The following is a 24,495-nucleotide window of genomic DNA, read 5'->3' as shown; positions in this document are numbered from 1 at the left end:
TTCGTTTAATCTTTCCAAAAGTCATTCTAAAGAATTTAATGTTCAAATCTCTATCAAATGCCATTTAGTTATATATAAAGACTTTACATAATATCCCTATATTTATAAGTAAAAGTATTTGGTTAGTTATATATAAAGACTTTACATAGTATCCCTATATTTATAAGTAAAAGTATTTGGTTAGTTATATATAAAGACTTTACATAGTATCCCTATATTTATAAGTAAAAGTATTTGGTTGTTTTATGGGATTGAGATTGAGATTGGGAGAATTTTTCCTAATAACTTTTGCCGCGTAGTATGCCTGTGGTACGCACTTTTTTGCCTCTTTGGAGGTTAACGCAAATCTAGAACAACCAGATTTCGGTGCCCCAATTTCAGAGAGAAGTACAACACCAAAATTGTGGCAAAATCTCAATCTCCCCTCAATTTTACTCAACTCTCTGCTCTCTCGCTCGTTTTAGGTATCAAAAAGGTAAGCCCTTTTGATCAATTTCTTGAAATCCACCTTGTTTTTCCTGTAATCATGTGTTTATAAGATTCGTTTCTTAATAGTTCTTGAGGTATTATGTCAGAAGAGTTATTTCGTATCTATCTACGATGTTCTTGTTTGTTTGGTTGTGTAGTCGTGTTTTGATTTAGTCTTGGATTGTGATTTAAAGGTCATGTATGGCTTCGTCTTATACTTCGTTAGGGTTTACGATTAGGGTGCCGAGTTCGGAGCGATTATAATCTGTACGGATTTTCATCTTATCAAAACTGAAACCATTTGATTTTGTTGATATATGACAGGCGATTTATCAAGAAGAGCGAAGGGTTAGGTCATACTGTATTGTTTTCGAATGGGGAAAGGTACGAAAAGCAAGTCTGGGTCTCACCAGATATTCAAAGACAGAGCTAAGAACCGCGTGGAGGACCTCCATGGAATGTTTACAGATCTGCAGTCAGCAAGGAAGGAGAGCCGAAGCATTGATGTTGCTGTTCTCGAAGAACAAGTTAATCAGATGCTCAAAGAATGGAAGAATGAACTCAACGAACCTTCCCCTGCTTCATCTTTACAACAGGTTTGTCATATTCTTGTTTAAAGTTAAAAACACACATGTTCTTCTTCATAGTATCTATGGTAGGAAGGTAGTAATTTTCTTTTGATTTTTGAAACAGGGTGCAAGTGTAGGACCCTACTCCCCTGACATAAGTAGACTTTTGCAGCTATGCGATGAAGAAGATGATGCAACCAGTGGGTTAGCTGCCCCAAAACCTGATCCAGATAATGGGTTGCAGGGTTTTACTGTTAATCACACAACTCAAGAACAAAGCTTCCAGTTACTTGATCAATGCAAAGGTTCTCCTTCAGGTGTTAACAATACAGATGTCACCAATCAATTGGATTACTTTTCATTTGATTTACCCCATGATTTTGAACAAAACTTCTTTACTGGAATTGATGGCATGGGACCATGTGCAAGGGGAGAAGACACATCATCACCTCAAATAACCACCTTTCTTCCTACTTTATCCCCTCCCCCTTCTGCTTTCTTGGGACCAAAGTGTGCCCTTTGGGATTGTCCAAGACCTGCACAAGGCTGGTGTTCTGATAGGCCTGTTCAAGGTTGGTTTCCTGACTATTGCAGCAGCTTGCATGCTGCAATTGCTCAAAATGAAGGCCGATTTGGGATGACACCTGTCATACGCCCTAAAGGTATTGAATTGAAAGACACTTTACTTTTTGCTGCCCTTAGTGCAAAAACACAGGGGAAAGATGTTGGAGTTCCTGAATGTGAAGGAGCTGCCACTGCAAAATCCCCATGGAATGCCCCTGGTTAGTTTACTACTTTACATTCCATTGCATTCTTTTGTCATTCCATTCCATCCAACGATTTTTTTTTTTTTTTCAGAGCTGTTTGATCTTTCGGTTTTTGAGGGGGAAACAATACGTGAGTGGCTGTTCTTTGATAAGCCAAGAAGGGCATTTGAGAGTGGAAACAGAAAACAAAGATCACTCCCTGATTACAACGGGCGTGGTTGGCATGAATCAAGAAAACAAGTGATTAATGAATCTGGATGGCTAAAAAGGTCATATTACATGGACCCACAGCCCATGAAGTTTCTTGAATGGCATTTATACGAGTATGAAATCAGCAAATGTGATGTGTGTGCTTTGTATAGACTGGAATTGAAGCTTGTTGATGGGAAGAAAAGTCCAAAGGGAAAGATTGCAAATGATTCACTTGCTGATCTTCAAAAGCAAATGGGAAGACTTACTGCTGAGTTTCCATTGGATAATAGTTATAATAATAATAAAAGGTCTGTTAAAGGAAGGGGAAAGGGGAATTTGAAAGACAAGAATGGAGGTGCAACTGTGTATCCAATGGTGGCAAGTGATGATGGTGCACCATTTAACTATCTTGTTGATGATGTTGGTGGGTATTACTTAACATAAATTTTGGTCAAAATTTTGGTCAAAGTGGTGTTTTGTGTTTAATGGTATAAGGTCAAAGTCAAAGATTAGTGGATTGTGAAATGTGCTTGATTTTTATGGGGGAGCACTATTCTAACTGTTGGGGAGATGGTATATAAAAACAGAAGATGGCTGTTGCTGCTGCTGCTTACTTTTGTTTTACTTGGACCAGGTTTTGGTATTATGATGATAAATGACACTAAAATATATATATATATATATATATATATATATATATATATATATATATATATGTGTGAATTGTGAAGATTTTGATGCTAATCGACTAGAGAGCACTATCTTGGTGCTGAAAAGTTAGCAGATATCTGTAACTTGTGGTCAGTTGGTATATATGAATTGCTGTTTTTCTGGTAGATTTTTTTTTCAACTTATAAATGAAATATATATGGAGTTTGCTTTTGAAACTTCATTGCTGTTTAAGTGTTGTTGGACCTGTAATGTGAGAAAGTTTCCTATATGGATCGTTACGGACCAATAGAGTAGTAGGAGGGCCAAAGTGAAAATATGGGAACTAAAATCATATAATTGATTAGATTTTAAACAAGTGTATTTAAGGATGTTTAAAGCCCATTAGGGGTTTCTTTAGATGGAATCCATCCAAAAGAGGGAGGAGTAAGAAGGAATAGAAATCATGTAGGGACTAGGGTTTTGTGAAGATGTGGATTGAAGGTGCAACCACGTGAAGGGGACTCCAAGCATACATGCATGCATTAGGAATGTATGGGTGTTTTTGGTAAGATACAATATGTCACAACCATAAATTTTTTGTTGGTAATTGTTTTTGTTAAAAGTGATGCCTTCCAAAGCAATTTTGATGTGTTTTGGAATAAATTCATCGACTTAAGAGGGTGTTGAGGGTGCCAAAAAAGTTCAAATATGTGTGCAAAATAGCAATCAGATCCAAGGATCATAGTAGGGGTCGAAAGAGGTCAAAACAAGGAGGAAAACCCATATGAGCAATGCCGGTGCCAATGTTATTCACCACTAGCGTGAGGTGTCTCTGATAGCTAACTGACATCGAGCTAGACTTTAATGTTGATCATTGCAGATTTAGGAAAACATAAAACCTAAAACTTTTAGGAAACCGAGACATCTTTTCATAGTAACTTGAACCAGCCCATTAGGAGCTATGGTGAGCGAGTTATGGTCGAAAGACTAACAAGGGGTGAAAAAAGACGACTAAAAACATATAAGATTTTTGATGGGTGTTTCGAACATCACCACAACAAACCTAAGAGGCTTGTGTGACATGTAAGAGTAAACTTATAATAAAGACTAAGGTGAGCATGTAGTCTTTTCTAGGCTTGGACATGTAAGAGTGAAGTTATATAATAAAGGCTAAGATGAGCATGTAGGTTTTTCTCGGTACACAATATGACTACTCATTACTTGATGATGGGTACACGTCTTGATGACTGGTTGATGACATCATTGCCAAATATATTGAAATAATTTTATAATTTTGGAATTGGACTGAATTCGCTCGCTCACTATATGGGCCGAATATCAAACTTGAATGTGCCACCATGATGGCATGTGTTTTTCAGTAATCCGGGATATCTTAGGGACTTAATGAGTGTTTTTCTGTTTTTATGATGTTCTAGAATCTTCAATTTTGTTTGATTTACTTATAGAAACTGATTTAATTAAACAGTAGAATGCTTACTATTTAGATTAACAGGGCCAAATTCGAGATGACAAATCTCCTCAATTACAAGAACACAAATTACTTATTATCTGACTGAAAACTGAAAAACATCAACTACAGGTTTATTACAGAAAAGATAACTGCTCCTAACTTATTGGATCATAAATGTTCCTTCTCTTTTAACTGTTATGTGGTTGACCTAAAGGATCCAACTGAATTCCAAAAGGGCATTAAACTGCTCTTGCTCCTGCCTCTTAACTCGTGACTTCTTTATTGTATACACTTGTAGGTTCTTATCATTATTTCCCCCTCGGTAAAACGACTTGTCCTCAAGTCGAAAATAAGGAAATTGCTCAACAAATAGATCGTAAGATTCCCAAGAAGCTTCTTCCATAGGACGATTAGCCCAAGAAACCACTAATTCAAGTATAACTTGGCCTGCTTCATGCACCCATCGATAATCAACAATTGAAGCAAGTTGAACATCAAATTCCCAATCCTTTGTGATAGGCAAAGGAGCAATACAGGTTGGAGAAAAAGACCTTGGAACTGGTTTGAGCATAGAAACATGAAACACAGGATGTATTTTCGCATCCGAAGGTAATTAAAGCTCATAAGCCACTGGCCCAATGACACGTTTAATCCGATAAGGACCAAAGAATCGGGGAGATAGTTTTTCAAAACGACGTTTAGCTAAGTTGTGTTGTCGGTAAGGTTGAATCTTTAAGAATGCATAATCCCCAACCTGAAAATTAACTTCACGTCGTTTGGTATTGGCTTGATTACGCATTCTATCTTGAGCTTTCGTAAGATTGAGACGTAACAATTGCAACATATGATCACGATCAACTAATTGTTGTTCCAATTCTGCATTTTTGGTTTCGCCCATTACATAAAGCAAAAGGAGAGGAGGATCGCGACCATACACAATGGAAAAAGGAGGTGTGCCTGTGGAAGTATGGTACCCAGTATTATAAGAGTATTCAACCCATGTTATATATGAACTCCATTTAGTTGGTTGTTCATGGGCGAAACAACGCAAGTAAGCCTCGAGACACCGATTGAGAACTTCTGTTTGACCATTCATTTGAGGATGGTAACTGGTACTCAATTGCAATTTGGTTTGACTCAAACGAAAGAGTTCCTGCCAAAAAGTGCTCAAGAAAATAACATCACTGTACGAAGTAATGGAACGAGGAAAACCGTGTAGACGAACAATTTCCTTACAAAAAAGGACAGCAACACTTTTTGCTGTAAAGGGGTGAGACAAACTCAAAAAATGGTCGTATTTGCTTAAGCGATCAACTACCACCAAAATAGTATCAAACTTGTTGGATGGGGGTAACCCCAAGGGCGGAGCCACCCTAGGACTAGGGTAGGCCCAGGCCCACCCTCAAATTTCCATTTTTTTTTTTTTTTGAAATACGATAATAGTTGGGTGTAAGTTATTCTAAAAACATATGTATAATATTATATCCTTAAACACTATCAGTTCCAAGCCTTACATTTTGGGCATGTTTTTTTTAAATAATTCATTTTTAAAGTTACATTTTGGCCCCTTATATTTAGAAGTTAAATTTCTATAGTAAGTTAGTTTTTAAAATTTACATATTTCACACCTTAAATTTTATAAATTTACATAATTCCATTCTTAGATAAGTTTATTTATTTTTTGGTCTTTCTTTTTCAGATTTATTTTTACTTATATATAAAAAATTGTATTTAAGGGGCTATTTTATTTTTCGCATAAAACCTTAAAAATCATACATACATATATATATATATATATATATATATATATATATATATATATATATATATATATATATATATATATATATATATATATATATATATATATATATATATATATATATATAAGGAACACCCTAAAAAAAATTTTGGCTCCGCCCCTGGGTAACCCCACAACAAAATCCATTCAAATGTCCTCCCAAATTTGAACTGGAATTGGTAAAGGTTGGAGGAGACCAGCTGGGAAAGTGTTTGGTATTTTTGCTGCTAGCATACAAGGAAATTTTGCACGAATACCTTGACTTCCTGTTTCATTTTTGGCCAAAAGAACCGGAGGGATAATCGTTTAAGGGTTTTTAAAAAACCGCCATGTCCTCTAACTGGTGAATCATGACACTCTTGAATTAAACTAAGTTTAAGATCAGGTATGTCTGGAATAACCATCCTTCCTTTGAAAAACAAAAGCTGCTCATGCGAAGAGAAATCAGGAACTAAAGAAGGATTTGTATGGAGCTGTTGGAGAATGTCAATTGTATAAGGATCTTGGTGAATGCCTTTTTTAACATCAGCGAGTTCGACACAATAGGGTACAGAAAGAGTGAACACTTCACCTGAATGGGGTCGTCGAGAGAGTGCATTCGCTCCCTTGTTCTCTTTTCCAACCCTATGAGTTATAGAAAAATCATAGGGCATCAATTTAAGTAAAAGTCTCTATTATTCAGTTGTCGTGATGCGTTGTTCCAACAAAAATTTCAAAGTGTAATGATCGGTACGAATAAGAAAGTGACGACCCAATAAATAGTGATTCCATTTCTGAACAGCAAGAACAAGACCTAACAATTCTCGATCATATGCTGACTTAAATCGATTGGAGGGAGAAAATCCTTTGCTAAAGTAAGCAATAGGATGCTCCTCTTGAGAAAGAATAGCACCAATTCCAGCTGAAGAAGCATCGCATTCAACTATAAATGTCTTGGAAAAAATCTGGTAACCGGAGAACAGGGGCTGAAAGTAGAGCTTGTTTCAATGTGGTAAACGCTTCTAATGCCTCGTTAGACCACACAAAACCATCCTTCTTTGTAAGATTAGTCAAAGGTCGTGCAATCAAACCATAATTTCGTACAAAATGTCGGTAATAACCGGTGAGACCGAGAAAACCGCGAACTTCTTTGACATTAGAAGGGATGGGCCACGATTGTACAGCCACAATTTTCTCTTGTTCCACTTGAACACCATCCCCGGTTATGATATGCCCAAAAAAAAACTTTAGATTGTCCAAAACAACACTTTGAAAGCTTGACATAGAACTGATGATCGCGTAGTAATTTCAAAGTTTGCTCAAGATGCGAAAGATGTTGTTCCATGTTAGGGTTGTATACTAGTATATCATCAAAGAAAACTAGTATAAAACGGCGTAAATAAGGACGGAACAAGTCATTCATGATCGCCCGAAATGTGGAAGGGGTGTTAGTTAGACCAAATGGCATTACCTTAAACTCATAATGCCCAGAATGAGTACGAAAAGCTGTTTTTGGAATGTCCGGTCCATGAACTCTGATCTGATGGTAACCGGAGCGAAGGTCCAGCTTGGAAAAAACTGTAGCTCCATATAATTTGTCCAACAGTTCATCAATATTTGGAATTGGGTATTTATCAGCTATCGTTATTTTATTGAGGGCTCGATAATCTACGCACATCCTCCAAGTGTTGTCTTTTTTCTTGACAAGTAAAATCGGACTTGAAAAGGGACTGTTGCTAGGTTGAATAAAGCCCGCTGTTAACAATGCTTCCACTTGTTTTTCAATTTCAGCTTTTTGGGAATGAGGGTATCGATAATGACGAATATTTGGTGGGGTAGAATTCGGTAGTAAGGGAATATAATGGTTCTGTGAACGATTGGGAGGAAGACTTTTAGGTTCTTCAAAGACCTGATCATAACAGCTTGTCACTGACTGAAGCACTTTGGGAATTTCTCGTGGAGTAACCGGTTCAACAGCCAGGTATTGAAAACAAGAAGATTTTTGTGAGCCCGTAGTAATTCCCTGCAACTTATAAGTTTTACCATCTACCTTAAATATCATAAACATTTCTTTCCAATTTGCTTGGACTGTATTTAATGTTTCCAACCATTGAATACCCAAAACCACATCTGCTCCGCCAATCGAAAAATGATAGAAGTCCTGGACAACTTTGAGATCATTGATTTGTATTGGAAGATTTTTACACATGTGACCACATCTGATGAAATCACCATTTCCAATCTGAACACCAAACGGTGCCACTGATCGAGTATTAAGTCTCAATTCCTTAACCAGTAAATCTGAGATGAAATTATGTGTAGATCCCCCGTCAATTAAAATAATTACTTCTGTAGATTGGAGCATACCTTGAACCTTCATAGTTCTGGGATGGGGTTTTCCAAGAATGACATGTAAACTAATTTCCGCCACATCGTTCATATCTTCAACCATCTCTTCAGTTTCATTAGGAGACTGCTCTTCAAGCTTTTCTTCCACTTCCAGCACCTTGAGAGTTCCTGTTTTACATCGATTACCTGGTCCATACTTCTCACCACACCGAAAACATTCCCCTTTAAGAAATCGAGATTGCCTGTCTGCATCATAAATTCGCAGGGGTGGTTTGGTATTATTTTTGGTAAAGTTTGTTGTTGGAGTCGTATCTTTGTACTCATTTTGAGATGTTTTTGACGGTGCTGTCCAAGTAGATCCTCTCCCAAATCGGGTATGGCTGAGTTTAGATTCAAATTCTAAAGCGATACTTACCGCTTTGTATACTGTTCGTGGTTTCTGTATTTGTATATCCACCTTCAATTCTTCTTTGAGGCCATTAAGGAACACTCCTAAAAGACAATGTTCTGGCCAATTAGACACTCGTGAGGATCGTTTGGCAAACTCTTGTCGGTATTCTTGTACCGTTCCTGTTTGTTTAACACTACACAAGAATTCGTCTGGATTCTGGAACTCAGTGGGTCCAAAATTTCTTTGCAAGGCTCGAACAAAATCCTCCCAAAAATCAACCTATTGATCAGTAGATATCCAAGAATAAAAATCCAATGCATCGATGCTACATCTACCTTTTCTTCATCTGGAATGTCATAATAGCGGAAGTATTTTTCTGCTTTAAGAATCCAACCCCGTGGATCGCCTTCACTAAAGGTAGGAAAAACAATTTTGTTGTGGGGTCGGTACCTTTGATTATGCCCAGATGATTCTCCCTCATCATGTCTTCCATTACCCCATCTTTCTCTATTGTGCGATTGAGATTTGAGGGCTGCTACCTCCCTCTGCAACGAATCTATAGATTCCAACTTCTTAGCAATTGCGGCTAGTTGCACTGCTACAAGATCTGGTGGTTGATTTCCCTCTTCTGAATTGCTCCGGGTTTGCACCATGTCTTCAAGAAGTTTCCCGACAATGGAACCAAATGATAGAAACTGATTAATTTAAACAGTAGAATGCTTACTAATTTAGATTAACAGGGCCAAATTCGAGATGGCAAATCTCCTCAATTACAAGAACACAAATTACTTATTATCTGACTGAAAACTGAAAAACATCAACTACAGGTTTATTACAGAAAAGATAACTGCTCCTAACTTATTGGATCAGAACTGTTCCTTCTCTTTTAACTGTTATGTGGTTGACCCAAAGGATCCAACTGAATTCCAAAAAGGGCATTAAACACTGCCTCTTAACTCGTGACTTCTTTCTTGTATACACTTGTAGGTTCTTATCATTTACATAAGGGTAATTCTATATATACTCCCCACATTGGGGATTTTACTTTATGTACCCCATCTTTTTTTGATTGATTAGAAATATTATTCTAATTAATTTTGAATTCTAAGGTTATGTAAAAAGCTTATCTTCTTCTCCTATTTTGTTTTCTAATTTCTACGTTCTTTGGGGATTGAAGTTTGTTATCAAAGTTTCCATAATGGAATACGTTTTTGTTCGTTATGTTCATTTAATCATTCAATCAAGATCATCTAGGCATCATTTGGTATCAAAGTAAACATATTTTGAAGCTGACTATATTTCTCCTAAGCTGCTAATTGTAGAAGATATTGTGGTACATGCAATTGAAGAGGTGGTGGACATAGTGTCATGAATGAGAGAGTCGATCTACATTATCCATGTGATCTAAAGATTGAACGTCAACAATGGAGGATCCATGAACTCAAGATCTTGTAGCAATACTAGTCGGAGGGGAGAATAATACCGGAAATCGTATTCTATGGTTTTTATAAATAGGGTATTTGAATAATATAATAATATAATATATAATTAAAGCAGGCATGCACAATTGAAACACTAATAGCATTGCAGTGATTTAGATGGTCTTAAACTCAGATTAATGACAATACTCTAAAGCATACTGAGTATTTACACAGTTGTTTATTTTGCATATATATATATATATATATATATATATATATATATATATATATATATATATATATATATATATATATATATATATATATATATATATATATAAGATTAGGCCTCATTAACATGTTCCCAATCTACGTTCGCCTTACATTCAGTAATTACTAATTAGGTCTCAAATTCAGAAAATACCAAACCATACATCATACATAAACCTAAATGAAACCAGATTTCTCCAACCATTTTCTAAGCTTCATCATCTTCAACAGGGACCCCATCTTCATCAACAGTGTTAACACGTTCACATTCATCAATCCACTCACTATATATGTCTATTGGCTCTGTCAAAGCTGCATGCCAACAAAATAAAAGGGAAACCATTATAGCATTCTTACTTTCATTTCTTTCAGTTTTTTTTCTTACTAGGACATTCTACTTCGAAAAAATCTACCCAATTATAAAAGTGATAGTTGAGAAGTGGAAGTAAAGATGTTATTTCTTGCATTTAACCCTACCTGTGACAGTAGTGCTGAAGTTTTCCTGGCAAATCCTGCAAGATGCCTCACCAATCAAGTTCTTCATATCACTGACATCAGTGATCAAACAACCAAATGAAATATGAGTTCATTTCAATGGAACACATGGGATGTAAAAATCTGGAAAGATTATATAATGAAGCAGAAGATAGGATTTGTAGAGCAAATACTTACATGCGACATTCAACACTGGTGCCATGGTTGCAGAAAGGGCAGCTAAATACAGTGTCCAGTTTGTCCATTCGCTTCCTAGGAGCAGGCTTTGCTCTTGACTTCCTCTTCCCCATGGTGCAAGTAGCTTCCCTGAAAGCAGAATTATAATCACCAAACAAGAATCGCAGCACTAAAAAGCAGCCAGCTATATGATGAATAATGAAGTTAGAGCAAGTTTGATCTTCAACTGTTAAAATATAAGACCAGTGTCCACAGGAACATGAAAACCCCCCTTCTTTCTATACACAATATGTATGATGCAGTTTGAACTTTTAAAAATCCCAAACTTCCCCAACACGATAAGTTTTGATAGTCACCAGTCGTTACAAGAAATTGTCTCAGTAGATTTATGAAAGAATCGAACAAAAACAAAGCGATCTTTTAACAATCATATAACAAGATTCGTAGAACGCAAGAAAACTACTTTTGAAAAATCAAGCTTACTGTGAGAGATCAAGAACACCAATCTAACGTACAATCTGGGAACATAACAGCAATAACAATAATCAGAACCACGAATTGACCACAAATTGCTTTGAACAATCAAACTAATGAAGAAAAATCGAACGAAAATTGCACCTGACGAATCAACTCGTGTCGAGGGAAGAAGAATTTTGCCCTAAAACACGAATGATGATATCAGAGAAATCGGATGGAAATATACGATGATATCGGTTAGCGTTTATGATATCTAAATTACTTAAGTGGTCCTTGTGCTATTTATAAACATCCATTTACAGTCCCTCAGCTTATAATTTTACATCAATTGCTAGTAACTTTATATTTCTTTTGATATTAATGATTTTAACTTTTTGTAAATCTTTATTCTAAATCCAAAATTTCATTTTGCATTAACTTCTAATCATTCTCTTAAAGCTAATCTCATTCATCTGAAATGAGACCATTAGGTAGATCCCAATGCAAGTATGCTTGAAATTTATTGGTATATACATAGTTTACACAACATCAACTAGTTATCCTTAATGATATTGAGTTTGTGTTTGCTTGTCCAATTCAAACTTAAGCATCATCTTCTTTGCTCTAGATACATTATGATTTACATATACCTTTAGGCACTAAGGTCGTTTAGTGAAGGAGCTCAAAAATGTCATCACCCTTTTGATCTGAATGAGATTTACTCTAATAAATGAATATTTTTTTTGCCACATGTCTTACTCACATTTAATTTGTCAAATGTCATTTTGATTTTTTTTTCCACATGTCATTTTATGGGTTTTCTTATTTTATTAAATTTTACATAATATTTTAATATAATAATTACAATAAATATAGTAATAAAAGGATATCAATTTCATAATTAATGGACCTACCTTCTGATTTTAAAATTCCAAAATTAAAGCTCATTAGTTTTTTTTGTTTATATATTTAAATTATTATTTGTTTAAATTTAAAAGATAAAAAAAATATATCAATTTTAATAATTCATTATTTTTCTTATTTTCTTATAAATTCATAGTTTTCAACCTTTATATTAATTTTTTTTTAAATTAACTCATATAATACATGGTCTCACAGTTAGTTGAGATATATAATGAACTGTAACACAATTTATCGATATAATGCTTCTTTATCTTGTGTTTTCTTAATTCTTTTAAACCAATGAAAAAAAGTATTATGATATATTTATTGGGGACAAAAAATCTCAACTATAACCGTGAATTGAATTATGCATTCCCTAGCGTGATTTTTTACTAAACAAGTAGGTTTTTTTTTTAAAAAAAAAAAATACCATTTGACAGTTATTTTACATGCGCATCATTGTACACAAGACTTATATTTAATATATTTAAAATGTTACTTTTTAGCTATAAGGGTAAATTGCATTTCTGTATGGACTCTTATTGGTCTTAATATTATTACCAAGGTTCTAAATAACGTTAGACATGATTTGGCGGCAACGTCAGACCTCAAGTTTTTCCAAGCCTTGGCGAGCCACGTAGTTTGTAAAGCGTAACTTAAGACGGCAATTTTGTATATAATTAATATTTTTATATGTATTTTCAACTATTATTCATTTTTATATACATATATGAGTTAAGGCGGTATTTTGGTAAAGCTTGATGGCAGGTACAAGCCTTGGAGCCATGACGAACTTTTTAGAACCTTGATTATTACTCAACTTAAATTGTCGGGAAAGTAGGTTATGTGCCCGCTTTAGATCCAAAAGCAAAGTTGAATTATAGATCTAAGTTGTAAAAGATATTATATATGGATTTATCTACTCCTACATGATAGCTTCATTTTGATATGATATGCATACCAAATGGAGTTCCATGAATGATATATTGATTATCAAAATATTATGCTTGAAATGTATGTAGGGAAAGTTGAAGATTTGTCCTACGTAAAAATTGATGACAACTTGGACCACTTAATGTACGGTGGTAATATATTAGCAGTCTTTGGTAGGGACATCCACAATGCATTGAATTCCGTAGAGTTTAATAGATTGTCACGTCATTTTTTATGCTACATACAACTCTATCATTTTTCCTAAAATACATTGAACTCTACAAAGTTCAATAGAAAGTTACAAAAACTAATTTATAGTATATATTTAAGATTATAAAACTTTTCTTTTTCCCATTGAAGAGTTCAATAGCCATTGAACTCCAAATCCATTGAATACCAATATGGCATCTCGCTATGGTAGAGTTTCATCAATTGATCGACAACTAGACATGCCACGTCATTAAACACTCTCATTGAACTTACCATTGTGGATGCTCTAATGCATATAAAGGCCAACAACAGTCACCAAAAAACATCACATGCTTATTTTTGTTAAGTTTTTTTTATTGGATCGATAACATCTAAAGGTTTTATTATATGGATTTATGTACACACTAATGACTTTCATGCGACATCTAAAAATTGAATTATATGTATTGATTCCATTTATGAATAAAATAAATGTTTTATTTTTATAATAGATTTTACACTTAAAGTGAAAAAGAGGGACTAAAATGTTTTTATCCCAACAATATCAAGGTCGTGAAAAGGCTGAAAGTTCAAGTTTTGTTGTGAACAAAAAAAATTTAGGAGTAGGATTAGTGTGTATGTGTGTATGTGTTTTAGCCGTTATAGAAAAATTGAAAAGAAAAGAAGGAAAATATATAACATTATCTTTTTGATTTGTATGTTCTTGAACATTATAAAAGATGCATGGCATATACCAGTGCAAAATGTACCAAGATAAGTTAAGACATTTTTATAAGTTTGACAATATTGAATAATAATTTCGACTGGTGTATTATGAGAGGCAAACATCTAATAGCATGAGGAGAATTTGTTTTTAAAGTAAACATATTTTATACATGCTGACAAAATGTTTTCAACAAACATAAGATTTGAGTATTATGAGAGGCAAACGTCTAATAGTATAAGTTTGACAATATTGAATAATCATTTCGATTGTTGGATTGGATATCTTGTTTTGTTGTATGCTGTTATGTTGAGATATGTGTTTACTGGTTATGTGATTAGATTGGTAGATCTGTATGACTACTTGTGTTGTTGATTATTATGATAATGTTTATATCGATATGTTATGATTGTGGTTTACTGGGCTGAGGCGGACCAACTAACACTGAAGGCCAAGACACACAGGGCGGTTCGGATAGACTGAAGGCATGTGGGCGGTCCAGTCAGGCCGAAGGTCTAGAGAGCGGTCCTGATAGTCTGAAGGCCCGGTGAGGCGGTCCAGTCATGTTGAAGGCTCTGTATGCATGTTGTTGTTTGTTATGTTTGTGGTGGTACTTTGGGGAAACTCACTAAGCTTCGTGTTTACAGTTGTTTGTTATGGTTTTAGGTACTTCAGATGATCGGGAAAAGCAAAGGCGTGATCGTGCACATCTTTCGGATTTTATGATATTGGATTTTCGGGATACTCTGGTTTACGAACTATACTTTTGAACAACGTTTTTGTAAACAATTATTAACTTGTGGTTGTTTTGGAAAAAATAAAAATTTTACTCTGATTTTCGGGATGTTACACATTCACTCACTCGACCCCAAACCATTTATATTTTTATAAAGTAGATATAATTTTATTATTAGTATATATGATTTCAATTTTTTTAATATCATATGTGATATTACAAATAGGAAGTTTCTAATTCATAACATTAACCTAAAATACCTAATAATTCAAATTCAAACGCAAAGTTGATGTATATTTGTATGTGTACACCTCTCTCTCTCTCTATATATATATATATATATATATATATATATATATATATATATATATATATATATATATATATATATATATAATGTGAGGATACACACCCAGACATCCATAACACACAATATGGGTGTAACATGATACATTGTTGTTATTTTATATGTTAGACACGTTTGACAAAACTAACTAGTAGTCAGTGGTTAGTAGTTGAAAGCTGAAAGTTGTAATTTTTAATTACGAAGAAAAGTTCAACAAAAATAGATTTTAGCTCTTAAATGTGTAAACTTAGATAAAAACCAAAAGCTAAAAGCTCTCAAAATCTACTTGAATTAACTGACTGGATTATGAGTTTTTTTTGTTTAAAATAAAAACGAAAAGTTTCTACTATTGAACAAAGTTTTTTTTTTTTTTTTTTTTTATATATATATATATTTTTTAAAAGCTACCAAAAACTTCATGCCCAACACGCCCATATTTCTTAAGGATATTATTGCATTGTTATACAACTTCATTTCATAATTTGCTCTTACGGATGCCTACGATTAGAGGTGTTGATCGGGTAAAATTTTCGGGTTTTTGGTAATCCGAGTCGGGTAATTCAGGTTTTTCATATTAAAAAAATTACCCGTTACCCGACCCAAATTAAATTCGGGTTTGGGTAATTCGGGTAGTGGGTCGGGTTTGGGTAATTCGGGTATTACCCGATTTTTTTTAATGGCACCTAAAAATAAATTTAATGAAATAAATATGTCGTGCTCAAACTTTGAACATTAAGATTTTTTACTCAATAATATTTGAGATATCAAGTATTCAAAGGTAGTGATTAGATTTAATGAAAAAATCTATAGCAATTGTGCTCAAGAGATGTTAGATGAATATTCAAAGGTAGTGATTAGATTTTCTTTCTTTATGTTTCTTATTATTTGTTAGTTCTTCTATATGTATGTTTGTTTGTTATGCTATAAACATACAAACAAACTATCTCAAATAATTACAATCCATAGCTACAAAGTTCACTAAAACCAACTGAATTTAATTCTTCAATAGCTGAACATTTACTTATCAAATTAGGAGTAGTCGAATAAAATATTAATGGTAGTTTAGTAATATTAGAGATATAAGGATTCAAATACTTTTCTTCTTCAACAACACAAATCTGTCAGATAATCTTCTTGTGTAGTCGAATAGAAACATAAACAAAATACTAACCATACCACAAGCACGAGCCAGCAAGTCAAATAGCAACAAGTATGAAGACTATCAAGTTAGGACGAAATTTAACAGTATATTCAAGAATGAATCATTTCCCAAATTGAACAGATACAGGGCCATGCCGCCATGCCAAGCATATTCAAGAATGAATCCCAATAAAGTGTAAACTGTAAAATAAAAGCAATTGGTTGTTATCACTTATATTCAAGCCAAGTTTGAAATCCAAATCTGTGATTTTTGCCTGGAGGTGACGAGCTGATGGCTGCAACGCTGCGACAAGCCGACGGGCGACGACCACCTAATGACCGGCGAGGCGGCGACGAGCCGACGACCAGCTGACCGACGAGGAGGCGGGGACGACCATCTGAAGTTGATTGATCGGTGATGAACGAAGAGCGGACGAGGGTTTTTTTGACGTAGAGAAAATAGAACGAGGGAGCTGGGATTTGGGAATCGATCACGGATAAACTCATAAAGGAATAAAGGAGATTGGGCCATTCATTATTTGTTAAATATATTTCGGGTAATCGGGTATACCCGAAACCCAAAAAACTTACCCTTTACCCGACCTGAAAAAAAATCGGGTTACTCAAATACCCGAAAAAATTAACTTAATACCCGATTTACTAGATACCCGAAAAAATCAGGCGGGTAATTCGGGTAACGGGTATTTTCGACAGGGCTACCTCCGATTAACCTCTTCACCTTTTTGTTATATAAACAAAAAATAATAGGGATTGTTATGACAATTCTTTAAATTAGTAGTCGTCTTTTGTCAAGTACACAAATACCCTGGGTGTACAGTGTACTACAAGTTAAAACTTGCGATCACAAGGTTTTCCCAAAACCCTTGCTAACGTGCGCAGTTATGGCTCTAAAATGAGCCAAACATTCTTCGCACTTCGCACAGCTTCACAATCGCATCAATGGCTTCCTTTATACATCCGCTTCCTGTCCGACTTCAGGTTTTTCCTTCAAAATTCACTACTTTTACAGCCAAAAGCTTCGTCTTTCGACCCATAATTCGCCTAAAACCTTCTCGAATTTCCCTCACTGTACGAGCTCGCTCTGCCCCCACACCGTCGCGGCCTCCGCTGCCGGAAACCCAGCAATACATTCTTGATATTCTGGACGGAGAAGATGTGAAGTCTATACCATGTGTGAGAACCTACGAGAATGACTTGGGTCGGCTGACTGTTGTTGGAGATGTTGACTTGGAACAGGCCCTAACAGCAGCGGCCGCTGACGGTGGTGAGGCTGCAGACGAACACATTGATCATGGTTTGGATGTCATGGTGGCGGAGACGGTGTTCCCAGGCCAATCGGATGAACACAGCACCATCTCCACCAGACTGGTTAGTTAATAGTTACCCTCCCTAAGCCATTTTTAGTGTTCAACTATTAATAAACGAATTTATCGTATATACTGATAATGGAATGGTGTTAATAACAAAAAGAAACTGTTTTTACTGTGAATTGTGATCTTTCCTTTTGACAGTTTTTGCCATCTAGAAAAGTGAAAGAGAGAGCTAAAAGTCTCAGAGATTATCTAACTGAAGACATGCTTTCAAGCACTACATCTACAAATATACTAGCAATGACATTCAGACAAGTGACTTTGAGACAACTTTGGAGTTTTGAACTTGTCTTGTTTACACCAGGAACAACAAGAAATATGAAAGATCTTGCAAACCCAAGAGAGGTTAAAGTTTAAACACCCTTCTCTTTTCTCTTACTCTTAATCCAAACAGGTATCTAGACAGAAGGGTATAACAGTCCTTTCCCATTAACAGGTCTCTGCTTCCTTCACCTTCGGTTCCTCAGATGTACAAGCCATATCCAAGCTTGCAGAAGTGATTTCCGTTTCTGCCCTTGAAAGCACCAAAAGGGATTTTCTTGATAACTCATTAGGCAAATCATCATTTAACATATTCCATCTATTTCATAAACACGAACAAATCATATCACAAGATTCTTCTGTCATCTTATACAAAGTACACGAGGATGAAGTGGTTGAAAGTGCTAAAACTTTGCTTGAAAAGTTTAATTCAATGAAGGAAAGTTATAAACCTAAAGAAACAGCATTGAAGTATAATTGGTGGCCATGGTCTGTGTTTTCTAAATTAGAAAAAATTGGTGGACATGAATTTAGTTCATGGGTAAGTGAATATATTCCTGCTTACAGATTGCAAATCAAGAGTGACAAATTACAAGATTTGAAGTTTGAAGGATGGAAAGAATCTGCTAAAAATAGGTGGGAAGTCCTTCTTACCCACTCCCAAATGGTATTCTAGTTCTTCCTTTATTTTGTGTATATTTATTTTGGGATAAATGCAAAGATATAACTTAGTTTTATATTCAGGTATGTTTGGCTAACATCTTGGATATGTATTATGAGGATTTATTCACACTTCCAGATAAAAAATTGCCATACAATGCAGCTTCCATGACTACTAACATGCACATGAAGAAGGTACTAAAGTTGTTAACTTTTCTTGGATAGATATTTTATAATCTACACTTAAATTACATGTGATCTTTCAAGGTTATGATATTGATATTGTTGTTGCAGAAAGGCAACTCTTTTGTGAAAATGGTATCTACTTTCATCATAAGTGGATGCTTAATTGTTGCAATTAGTGTAATGGGTCGGATCTTTTTGCCCCGTTTTCAAAACGGGCAAAACCGTTTCAGAGGAAATCAACAGCCCCAATCATCACATACTGATTCAATCCGTCTTTGGTCCATGGATCCTACTATGGTATGTAATTATATATGCATATGATGCTTATTATTTGAATGGGCATTTATGTCTTTTGTGTTGATAGTTGGAAGAGGTTTGTATTTCAATTTTGAAGAAAGTTGAAGCGGTTTATGGGTGGAGTGGAGAGATAAGAAAAGAAAGTGGTGGTGGTGTATCAACAGGTCAACTCCCTGATTACCTAACAAGATTGATTCAAGTTGACAACAATAATGCCACATCAGCATCATCCACTCTCACTCCAACTGATAAAACTGACCATGATTTGTTATTAGCATCTGGACATAAAGTCGCAAGTTATCAGGTTTTCTTTCTTATCTTTTAATCCAATAAAAAAAAACTATAAGCCAGTGTTTGGTAATGATGGAATCAGGGAAGGAATGGAATGGAATAACTCATTCCATTCCACCCAAAAAATAGATATTGACATGAGCTGAAATTTCAGATTGTGATATCATCAGAAGGGAAAATAGTAGGATTCCAACCCACGAGCCTTCTTGCTGTTAATAATTGGGCATCAAATCCTTTGACACAAGAGTTATATGGAGGGAGAAAACTCTCACCAGGTAAGATGATCAATTACAAGTCTTTAATCATTTTTTTTTATTAAATGTTTTATATTTATTATTCTTTTTAATTATTGGAGCAGGTTTCTTTGAGTCTTCATTGAAAATCAAACAGCCGAAGGAGGTGGTTTTGTTAGAGTTGGTGATGTCAGAAATTAGTGGGTCACATTTTGTGTTGGTTAGACCGGTTAATGTGGAGATTTAATTTTTTTATTAGGAAAAGTTAACATTAGTAAGTATAGATGTTGAGCTAATTGGATCGATAAAATAATAAAACTATGAATAAATGGTTGTATTGTTCTTTGATTTAATTCATAAAATTAGATGCGTATTAGAGGGAAGTTATTATGGAGTGAAATAATTCGATTGCATAAAGAAAGATTGAACCAAAATGGTGTTCCTTATTAATAAGGGACGATGACATGAAATTAATAATTTTAGTTTTGATTTACAATTTTTTTTTTATGTTGTTAAATGACAATTTAAGCATTGCATCGAGTCAAATATTCTCTTGGTATGATGGTATCAACCTTTATATGAATATGATGCAAATAGTGGAATATAAAGAATGAAGACTATGATTGATACACACTAAATGTACATAATACTTTTGTTTTTAGAAATTAGAATCCGTTGAAGGTAATAAAATCTCCAAACACAACAAATTTAGAAATGTATAAGAAGAAAAAGGGGACCATGAATATTATCTTTAACATCTGTATTATCAATCGTTCTTTTAAATATTCATTTTGCTTTACCATTTTATACCCTACAAGCATTGCACTCATATCCACTACCAATCACGTCACAATCTTTTCACAACTTATTCTGAAGATTTGACTACGTAAATGGTTAAATACAATAAATGACAAATGTATATTTTATTTATTTATTTTTATTTCTTCATGTCACAATATTCTGTTTTTAATTTTTTATTTAAGATAGTGTAATTTGAAAATCTAGCAAATTACTAAATTAGTATGTTCATTTAATTTCATATTAAAACAATATATATTAGAAAATGTATAGACTAATTTGTTTTTAAGTAACATTATTAATATAATAAGAAGATTTTTTATTGTATAATGTTATCATAGAAAAAAGAATAAAAACATAATGGTAATAATAAATAAATCAAAGTGAGTTTTTAGTTTATACATATAACCTGTAACCAAAAAAACTCTTAAAAAATTGCACATAAATTAGTATAATTTTTTATTTTATAAAAGTAGAAAAGTAGGATGCCCAAAACTAATGAAAACATTTCTTTCAAAATTTCAATAAAAATAAATAAATAAAGAAAATGAAAAATAGAATCAGATACTCTGTTTCAATTTGCGAAAAATCTACGGCGGTCAACCTTTCCACGTACACCACCCCTTGATGGCTTGATAGATTCTGTGTCCACAAGGCACAAACAAGCCCAACTGCGACTAGGGTTTCTTTCGCTTCTTTATTCTCCTTTCTCCAATACAGGGGAAAATTTATCCCAAATACCCACCGATTAAAGAGGGTGGAGCGAGCATTTTTCAAATTATTCAAAACTCTTGCTTCTTTCTTCTTCTTCTTACCCCATTTCTGATCGACTACTGTTAGCCTAATCAAGTATGGGGAGAGGGAAGTTTAAGGGCAAGCCTACTGGACGTCGCCAGTTCTCTACTCCCGAAGAGATGCGTATGTTTATATACTCATACTCTCCTTTTCTTTTCATTAATTTAGTTTTATGTTATTCGATTTCTATATGCAACTTTCTTACGCGGAATGGATCCGTAGTAGTCCGATTTAAGATATTCGTTCGGTTTCGGTGTTTGGTTTCTATAATCTATAGACCTTGGATTTGATTTGGGTTTCTGTTAAATCTATTAATTGTTGAAATAGGCGAATGAATTCATTTCGAAAAGGATAACCGGACTTTTGTTTCTTGATTAGGTTTTAATGTTTCCAAAAGGGGTTTTGTTCTTGGTTCTATGTAAATGATTAGGTTTTGTTCTTGTTGATTAGGTTTTAATGGTTCTAAAAGGGGTTTTGTAGTGAGATGAAACGACTAATTTTCTAACAGGGCAACAAGGTTTTTGGTTATTGGGATGCCACAATCATGAGGTGAATTAAAATTCATTGTAAAACACAGAAACAATTTATCTAATGATTTGTGCATACATAGAATACATACACAGTTACACACATAGTTAAATAAATAGTACAACTAATGTACAGACAATTGGTAAAATATTGAGTATTAGGTCAAATGGATGTTTATTCGTGTGACATGTTAACTAATATGATTTCTTTTATTGATGATTGCAGTTGCTGGTACTTCATCTCGACCTAGGACATTTAAAAAGGTAATTCTAATATTCCATTTCTTGATAAAGTGTCCAGTTTCTTAATAATTCCAAAGATATATACATCATTTTCTTTCTTCATCAGTTTTTTGATGGCATGATTTATAGTACAATAAGATGAGAAATGATTAACAACTAACAAAAAATAAAATATAAAAGAAGTTTCAGTAACAAAACCAACACCAAATAAGTTTTGTTATTCTAATGTTCTTGTATCTCCTTGTAATTGCCTTTTACAATTTCAATGCCAAATAGACTTTGAAGGGTATTCAGAAGATTTGATTTTTTGTTACATTTATTGCAAATACATTTATATACCCTGTGCTTCTGTTTTTTACATAGCTATTGCTTCATTTTTGGTTCCAAATAAGCATTGAAGGGTATTCTACTTGTTTCTTAGTGCTCTTCAGTGGCTATGGAGTCTTTGTTTATGCTTCCTCAAGATAATCTTGAAAAGAATGAATGAAATATTTGATTATTTCTGTTGAAGTGGGATCATGGTTTAAAAAGTCAAATTAAAAGATGTATTTATAGTTGTTGACTAATGATTGATTCTTCAGGAGGAAGCTGAAGTTGAAGAGGAAAGATCTGATGAAGAATCTGAAGAGTCATCTGAGGAAGAATCTGAAGTCAGTAAACTTTTACTCTTTTTTCTTTGCGAATATAATCTTTGCTCATACTCATAATCATTTATTCATAATTATAAATTATAAATTCTGAGTTTTGCTTATTCTTATTTTCTTTGTACTCTATAGAAAAAGAAAGGAACCCAAGGTGTTATTGACATTGAGAACCCTAATATGGCTAGGCCCAAGACCTTGAAAGCAAGAGATGCTGATGTAAGAACACATTAACACTTAAAGATTTATATTTCCTGTTTTTATTTATTTTTATTGTTTTTTTTTTTTTGAAATTTATTGATCCATTCTGCTGTTTTCTTGCTTTTCAGCTGGATAAAACTTCTGAACTTTCCAGACGTGAAAGGTCTGTAAATTTTTTTTTTCGCCATTCATTTCAAGTGATGGGTGGAAAGAGTTCAGCTCTATTCTTTCTTTGTTTTTTTTTTGTCAAAAAAGACCAAAATACCCCCATAAGAGATGAGTTATCTTAATATCATGTTTTATTTACAGAGAAGAAATTGAGAAACAGAGGGCTCATGAAAGGTATATGAAGCTGCAAGAACAAGGGAAAACAGATCAAGCAAAGAAGGATCTAGGTAATAAGCATTCTCATATCATATCAATAGTTGATTGGGATGAGGGCATTTTTGTCCATTGACATCAGTCTAATGTATGCCAAATACAGTACAACCCTGTCCTGTCCTGTCCTGTCTTGTAACTTTTATCCATTCCATATGTTGTATTTGCAGAGCGGTTGGCTCTTATCAGACAACAGAGGGCAGAAGCTGCTAAGAAACGAGAAGAAGAGAAAGCTGGTAATCTTCTAAATCTTTTTATATTTTTTTTCAATGAAAATGAAAAAAAAAGATAAATATGCTTGTATTTTTTTTAATATAAATGTGGTGTTGTGTTTTCAGCCAAAGACCAAAAGAAGGCGGAGGCAAGAAAATAAGTGGGAATGAAAGTGAAAGTGAAAGTGAAAATGGTAGTCTTTCATATGATATTATGGTTATGGTTATGGTTATGGTTATGATTATGGTTTAGTTGGTTGGTTAATTTGAAGTTGAATCTTTCTTATATGCCTATGTTGGCCATTGTGGGGATCACTCTTTAACCATTTTATTAACTTTCTCTTATTTACTTTAAAACTTATAAGCTCGTCTATTAAACCCAAACTTTTTATTCGCACAAGCTTTTATTTGTTGTTGAATTTCATGTGTGATAAGCCAAAGATCAATTTATTATGTTTGGACTTCTGAAGTCAAAATGACGATTACAATGTATGAAAAAAAGTAATATGAATTACAAACTTATGGCTTTCATGTTATATCATGTAACCTTTTAGAAAATATATCAAAATAATCTAATGGATACATTTTCTGACACCTATAACTTGCAAACTATATTAAACTTTGCGATTTTGAGATTTTATTTGAAGATAGATGTCAACACTCACCACAGTTGGTTAAAGCGTATGGTGCGTATGTTGGAAGGTGTGCGTTTGAAGTCATGTTTTGCAAAAAATGTTTTTGTTTGGTTGAAACTTGAAAGTTAAAACGGGCTATTGAGTTTCAACTTACACTCTTCAACATAAAGACTTTACACATTAACTACATCCATCTGCAAATAAAATCGAGTTCAATGTATTTCACTAGCTTGTTTGAAAGTTAAAAAAAAAATGAAGGAGATTAGTAGGGTTCGAACTCATGCTTTCCAACATAATGACTACCTTTAACAGTTGTCT

The 24,495-nt window shown here is 34.0% G+C and overlaps 5 protein-coding genes and 1 long non-coding RNA gene across 8 annotated transcripts; 3 read left to right on the top strand and 3 right to left on the bottom strand.

Moving 5' to 3' along the window:
- Positions 1–233: 233 nt before the first annotated feature.
- On the top strand, positions 234–2,832 carry VOZ1 (vascular plant one zinc finger protein). Its single transcript, XM_079043695.1, has 4 exons — positions 234–475; positions 793–1,064; positions 1,162–1,819; positions 1,896–2,832. Exons 2-4 carry the CDS (start codon positions 843–845, stop codon positions 2,438–2,440), a joined length of 1,425 nt encoding a protein of 474 aa, XP_078899821.1. The 5' UTR covers positions 234–475; positions 793–842; the 3' UTR covers positions 2,441–2,832.
- A 1,899-nt stretch (positions 2,833–4,731) lies between these two features.
- On the bottom strand, positions 4,732–9,291 carry LOC145104834 (uncharacterized). The gene is made up of 5 exons (XM_079042006.1): positions 8,974–9,291; positions 7,370–8,917; positions 6,625–6,863; positions 6,177–6,543; positions 4,732–5,271 (listed from the first exon to the last, which is right to left on the bottom strand). Exons 1-5 carry the CDS (start codon positions 9,289–9,291, stop codon positions 4,732–4,734), a joined length of 3,012 nt encoding a protein of 1,003 aa, XP_078898132.1.
- Positions 9,292–10,418: 1,127 nt separating this feature from the next.
- LOC145106760 (transcription elongation factor-like protein) lies at positions 10,419–11,733 on the bottom strand. Of its 3 annotated transcripts, none has more exons than XM_079043691.1 (5): positions 11,620–11,733; positions 11,485–11,519; positions 11,002–11,130; positions 10,807–10,877; positions 10,419–10,641 (listed from the first exon to the last, which is right to left on the bottom strand). In XM_079043691.1, the coding sequence occupies exons 3-5, from the start codon at positions 11,112–11,114 to the stop codon at positions 10,538–10,540; spliced, it is 288 nt and encodes a 95-aa protein (XP_078899817.1). In that variant the 5' UTR covers positions 11,115–11,130; positions 11,485–11,519; positions 11,620–11,733; the 3' UTR covers positions 10,419–10,537. The 3 variants fall into 3 exon arrangements, with proteins under 3 accessions (XP_078899817.1, XP_078899819.1, XP_078899818.1); XM_079043693.1 differs by having other exon boundaries at positions 11,465–11,519; positions 11,620–11,725; XM_079043692.1 differs by lacking the exon at positions 11,485–11,519 and having other exon boundaries at positions 11,620–11,727.
- A 4,639-nt stretch (positions 11,734–16,372) lies between these two features.
- On the bottom strand, positions 16,373–16,928 carry LOC145109945 (uncharacterized). The gene is made up of 2 exons (XR_013709352.1): positions 16,704–16,928; positions 16,373–16,629 (listed from the first exon to the last, which is right to left on the bottom strand). It is a non-coding gene; the product is annotated as an uncharacterized LOC145109945 (long non-coding RNA).
- Positions 16,929–17,293: 365 nt separating this feature from the next.
- Positions 17,294–20,086, top strand: LOC145106757 (deneddylase). Its single transcript, XM_079043688.1, has 8 exons — positions 17,294–17,817; positions 17,961–18,164; positions 18,256–18,747; positions 18,825–18,935; positions 19,035–19,223; positions 19,291–19,527; positions 19,669–19,789; positions 19,873–20,086. The coding sequence occupies exons 1-8, from the start codon at positions 17,389–17,391 to the stop codon at positions 19,992–19,994; spliced, it is 1,905 nt and encodes a 634-aa protein (XP_078899814.1). The 5' UTR covers positions 17,294–17,388; the 3' UTR covers positions 19,995–20,086.
- A 1,170-nt stretch (positions 20,087–21,256) lies between these two features.
- LOC145106755 (28 kDa heat/acid-stable phosphoprotein-like protein) lies at positions 21,257–23,942 on the top strand. The gene is made up of 8 exons (XM_079043686.1): positions 21,257–21,463; positions 22,094–22,131; positions 22,692–22,760; positions 22,887–22,970; positions 23,081–23,115; positions 23,262–23,347; positions 23,501–23,566; positions 23,669–23,942. The coding sequence occupies exons 1-8, from the start codon at positions 21,397–21,399 to the stop codon at positions 23,701–23,703; spliced, it is 480 nt and encodes a 159-aa protein (XP_078899812.1). The 5' UTR covers positions 21,257–21,396; the 3' UTR covers positions 23,704–23,942.
- The last annotated feature ends 553 nt before the right edge of the window (positions 23,943–24,495 follow it).

The sequence above is a fragment of the Lactuca virosa genome, chromosome 4, assembly GCF_052849685.1.
Source record: "Lactuca virosa cultivar CGN04683 chromosome 4, Lactuca_virosa_CGN04683_v6, whole genome shotgun sequence".
Lineage (NCBI taxonomy): Eukaryota > Viridiplantae > Streptophyta > Magnoliopsida > Asterales > Asteraceae > Lactuca > Lactuca virosa.
The sequence above is the reverse complement of the archived record's forward strand: the minus strand, read 5'-3'. Positions and strand labels throughout refer to the sequence as shown.